This window comes from Melanerpes formicivorus, unplaced genomic scaffold (genome assembly GCF_026170545.1).
Source record: "Melanerpes formicivorus ecotype bairdi unplaced genomic scaffold, bMelFor1.0.p_v2 SCAF_2585, whole genome shotgun sequence".
Lineage (NCBI taxonomy): Eukaryota > Metazoa > Chordata > Aves > Piciformes > Picidae > Melanerpes > Melanerpes formicivorus.
The window spans coordinates 10,979-14,624 of NW_027144936.1; the positions used below are offsets into that span (position 1 = coordinate 10,979).

A 3,646-nucleotide genomic window follows, 5' to 3' on the forward strand; every position below is an offset into this window, starting at 1 on the left:
AGGAGGCCACGGAGGTGATCAGGGGCTGGAGAAGCTCCCCTGGGGGAGCTGGGGCTGCTCAGGCTGGAGAAGGCTCCAGGGGGACGTCAGAGAAGGCTGCCAGGACCTGAAGGGCTCCAGGAGAGCTGGGGAGGGACTTTGGCCAGGGGCTGGGAGGGACAGGATGAGGATCAGTGGTTTGGAAGTGGAGCAAAGGAGACTGAGAGTGGAGCTGAGGAAGAGATTCTTGGCAGTGAGGCTGGGGAGAGCCTGGCACAGGCTGCCCAGGGGAGGCTGCGGCTGCCCCCTCCCTGGAGGTGTTCAGGACCAGGCTGGATGAGGCCTTGGAGCAGCCTGGGCTGGTGGGAGGGGTCCCTGGGCATGGCGGGGGGGGGTTGGCACTGGAGGATCCTGGAGGTCTCTTCCAACCCAGCCCCCTCCAGGGCTCTCTGGACACCACCCGGGGCGATTCCACCTTCCACTCCTTGCTCTTCCACGGGAGCCTTTGTTCCCCCTCCCCAAAACAGGGTCCCCCGTGGGGGCAGGAAGCAAAATTGCCGCCCCAGGGGTGGGGCTGAAGCTGATTCCCTGCAGCTGCTGGCAGCCCCCCGCCCAGGGGGGCTCAGCCATTAACCTTAATCGTGGGGGTGGGAGCTGAGCAGCCCCTCCCCCGCCTCAGCATCCCTGCAGCCCCCAGCTCCCGGGGCGGGGGTGGGGTCGCTCTGTGAGCCCGAGCCCTGCGGGGTGCAGCCGACTCAGGGCTTTGTGGGGGGCTGGGCAGCCTGCACGGCCTCCTCCTTGTGGGTGCCGTCGCAGTAGGGGGGGGGTCCGCGTGCGTTTGCAGCCGCAGAGCCAGGCGGTGCCGTCCTCCTCGGCCGTGAAGCGCAGGGGGGAGGCCCCCGGGGCTGCCTTCTTGTGGGCACCGTCGCAGAAGGGCTGCGAAGGAAAGGAGGAGGAGGTAAGGGTGGGGATCTGGGGGGTCCTGGGGGGGTAAAGGAGGGGAGTCTGGGGGTGCTGGGGGGTAAAGCCAGAGACTGGGGGCTGCTGGGGCATAGAAGTGGGGATTTGGGCACTGCTGGGGGGTGAAGGAGGGAGGTTGGGGGTGCTGGAGGGTAAAGGTGGGGATCTGGGGAGGCTGAGGTTAAAAGGGGGGAGGTTGAGGGTGCTAGGGGGTAAAGGAGGGGATCTGGGGAGGCTGAGGTTAAAAGGGGGGAGGTTGAGGGTGCTAGGGGGTAAAGGAGGGGATCTGGAGAGGCTGAAGGTGTAAAGGGGGGAATCTGGGGCTGCTGGGGTGTAAAGGCAGGGATCTGGGGGTAAAGGTGAGGATTTTGGGGTGCTGGGAGGTAAAACTGGGGGGTACTGAGGGGTACAGGTGGCGATTTGGGGTTGCTGGGGGTGGTGGCTATGATCCCTGGGACCCAAGGAGTGATGGAGAAGGGATCCGTGGGACCTACGTGGGGGTCACCGCGACGGATGGTCCCCGTGGGGATGGTCTGGCCCCGCCTGCATCCCTGAGCATCGCAGCTGGGGCACAGGCACCGGAGGGGCAGGGGGACCGGAGCTGTTTGTGGCTGTGTCCGGGGGGCAGATCGCTCGATGTGGAGGGGGGGCACAGGGACCGGAGCTGTTTCTCGCTGTACCCGGGGGGCACACCGCACGATGCGGAGGGGGGCACAGGGACCGGAGCTGTTTGTGGCTGTGTCCCGGGGGCACACCGCACGATGTGGAGGGGGGGCACAGGGACCGGAGCTGTTTGTGGCTGTACCCGGGGGCACAGGGACCGGAGGTGTTTGTGGCTGTACCCGGGGGGCAGACCGCACGATGCGGAGGGGGGGGCACAGGGACCGGAGGTGTTTGTGGCTGTACCCGGGGGGCAGACCGCACGATGCGGAGGGGGGGCACAGGGACCGGAGGTGTTTGTGGCTGTGCCCGGGGGGCACATCGCACGATGCGGAGGGGGGGGCACAGGGACCGGACCTGTTTGTGGCTGTGTCCGGGGGCAGATCGCACGATGCGGAGTGGGGGCACAGGGACCGGAGCTGTTTGTGGCTGTACCCGGGGGGCACACCGCACGATGCGGAGGGGGGGCACAGGGACCGGACCTGTTTGTGGCTGTGCCCGGGGGCACACCGCACGATGCGGAGGGGAGGCACAGGGACCGGACCTGTTTGTGGCTGTGCCCGGGGGCACACCGCACGATGCGGAGGGGGGCACAGGGACCGGAGCTGTTCGTGGCTGTACCCGGGGGGCACACCGCACGATGCGGAGGGGGGGGCACAGGGAGCGGAGCTGTTTGTGGCTGTACCCGGGGGGCACAGGGACCGGAGCTGGTTGTGGCTGTACCCGGGGGGCACACCGCACGATGCGTAGGGGGGGCACAGGGACCGGAGCTGTTTGTGGCTGTGTCCGGGGGCACACCGCACGATGCGGAGGGGGGGCACAGGGACCGGAGCTGTTTGTGGCTGTGCCCGGGGGCAGATCGCACGATGCGGAGGGGGGCACAGGGACCGGAGCTGTTTCTCGCTGTACCCGGGGGGCACAGGGACCGGAGCTGTTTGTGGCTGTGCCCGGGGGGCACACCGCACGATGCGCAGGGGGGGCACAGGGACCCGGACCTGTTTCTCGCTGTGCCCGCAGCTGCACCAGGCGTATTTCTTCCCTGCTTTCAGCTCCACCGCGAACGGCTCCTTGGCGGCGATCACCGGCTGCGGGGGGACCGAGTACCGGCGGACCGGGAGGGCGGAGAGAAGCGACGGAATGTCCCAGAGCTCCGGGGGAGTATGGCGGTACCGGTGACCGCAAAGCCTCCCAGCCTCTTCCAGCCGCCCCGCGCCCGTGGCGGTTCGCATCAGTGTCCCAAGCGCGGCCGGTCTCAGCCACGCCATGGTCCGGCACCGGAGTCACCTTGCCCGGGAGCTGCTCCTCCTCCGGTCCCACCGGAAGAGCCGGGGCAGGGCGGGCTCGGCGGGAGCTCGGCTGCTGGATGCAGAAACGTTCCCCCCCCCGCTGCTTTGCACCGATCCTCGCAGCACTGCTTCCTCCCCCCGGCTCCTTGCACCCTTCGCCCCCCCCACCCCCCGCGGTCCCCGGTGCCGGTACGCGGATGGGGACTCCATCACCCTCCCTGGGCAGCCTGTGCCGATCCCTGGGGGCAGAAACTGTTCCTCCTCTCCTACCTAAACCTCCCCTGCTACGACTTGAGGCTGGTTCCTTTCATTCTGTTGCATCACCCTGGAGAAGTGTTTGAAGCTCCACGGCCAAGCCCTGGAGCTGTGTGGAGCTCAATGTCCAAGCCCTGGGGATGTTTGAAGCCCAATGTCCAAGCCCTGGAGCCGTGTGGAGCTCACTCTCCAAGCCGTGGAGCTCACTGTCCAAGCCCTGGAGCCACGTGGAGCTCCATGTCCAAGCTCTGGAGCTGTCTGGAGCTCAATGTCCAAGCCCTGGGGATGTTTGAAGCCCAATGTCCAAGCCCTGGAGCCGTGTGGAGCTCACTGTCCAAGCCCTGGAGCTGCGTGGAGCTCACTGTCCAAGCCATGGAGCTCACTGTCCAAGCTGTGGAGCTCCATGTCCAAGCCCCGGAGCCGTGTGGAGCTGTGTGTGGCTCACTGTCCAAGCCCTGGAGCTGTGTGGAGCTCAATGTCCAAGCCCTGGGGATGTTTGAAGCCCA

The 3,646-nt window shown here is 67.2% G+C and overlaps 1 protein-coding gene across 1 annotated transcript; it reads right to left on the minus strand.

The window, feature by feature from the left end:
• Window positions 1-206: 206 nt before the first annotated feature.
• LOC137461577 (CDGSH iron-sulfur domain-containing protein 3, mitochondrial-like) lies at window positions 207-2,922 on the minus strand. Its single transcript, XM_068171268.1, is given in 3 exon segments — window positions 207-803; window positions 805-915; window positions 2,595-2,922. Coding segments are annotated over 3 exon segments (450 nt in total). The 5' UTR covers window positions 2,865-2,922; the 3' UTR covers window positions 207-734.
• Window positions 2,923-3,646: the final 724 nt, after the last annotated feature.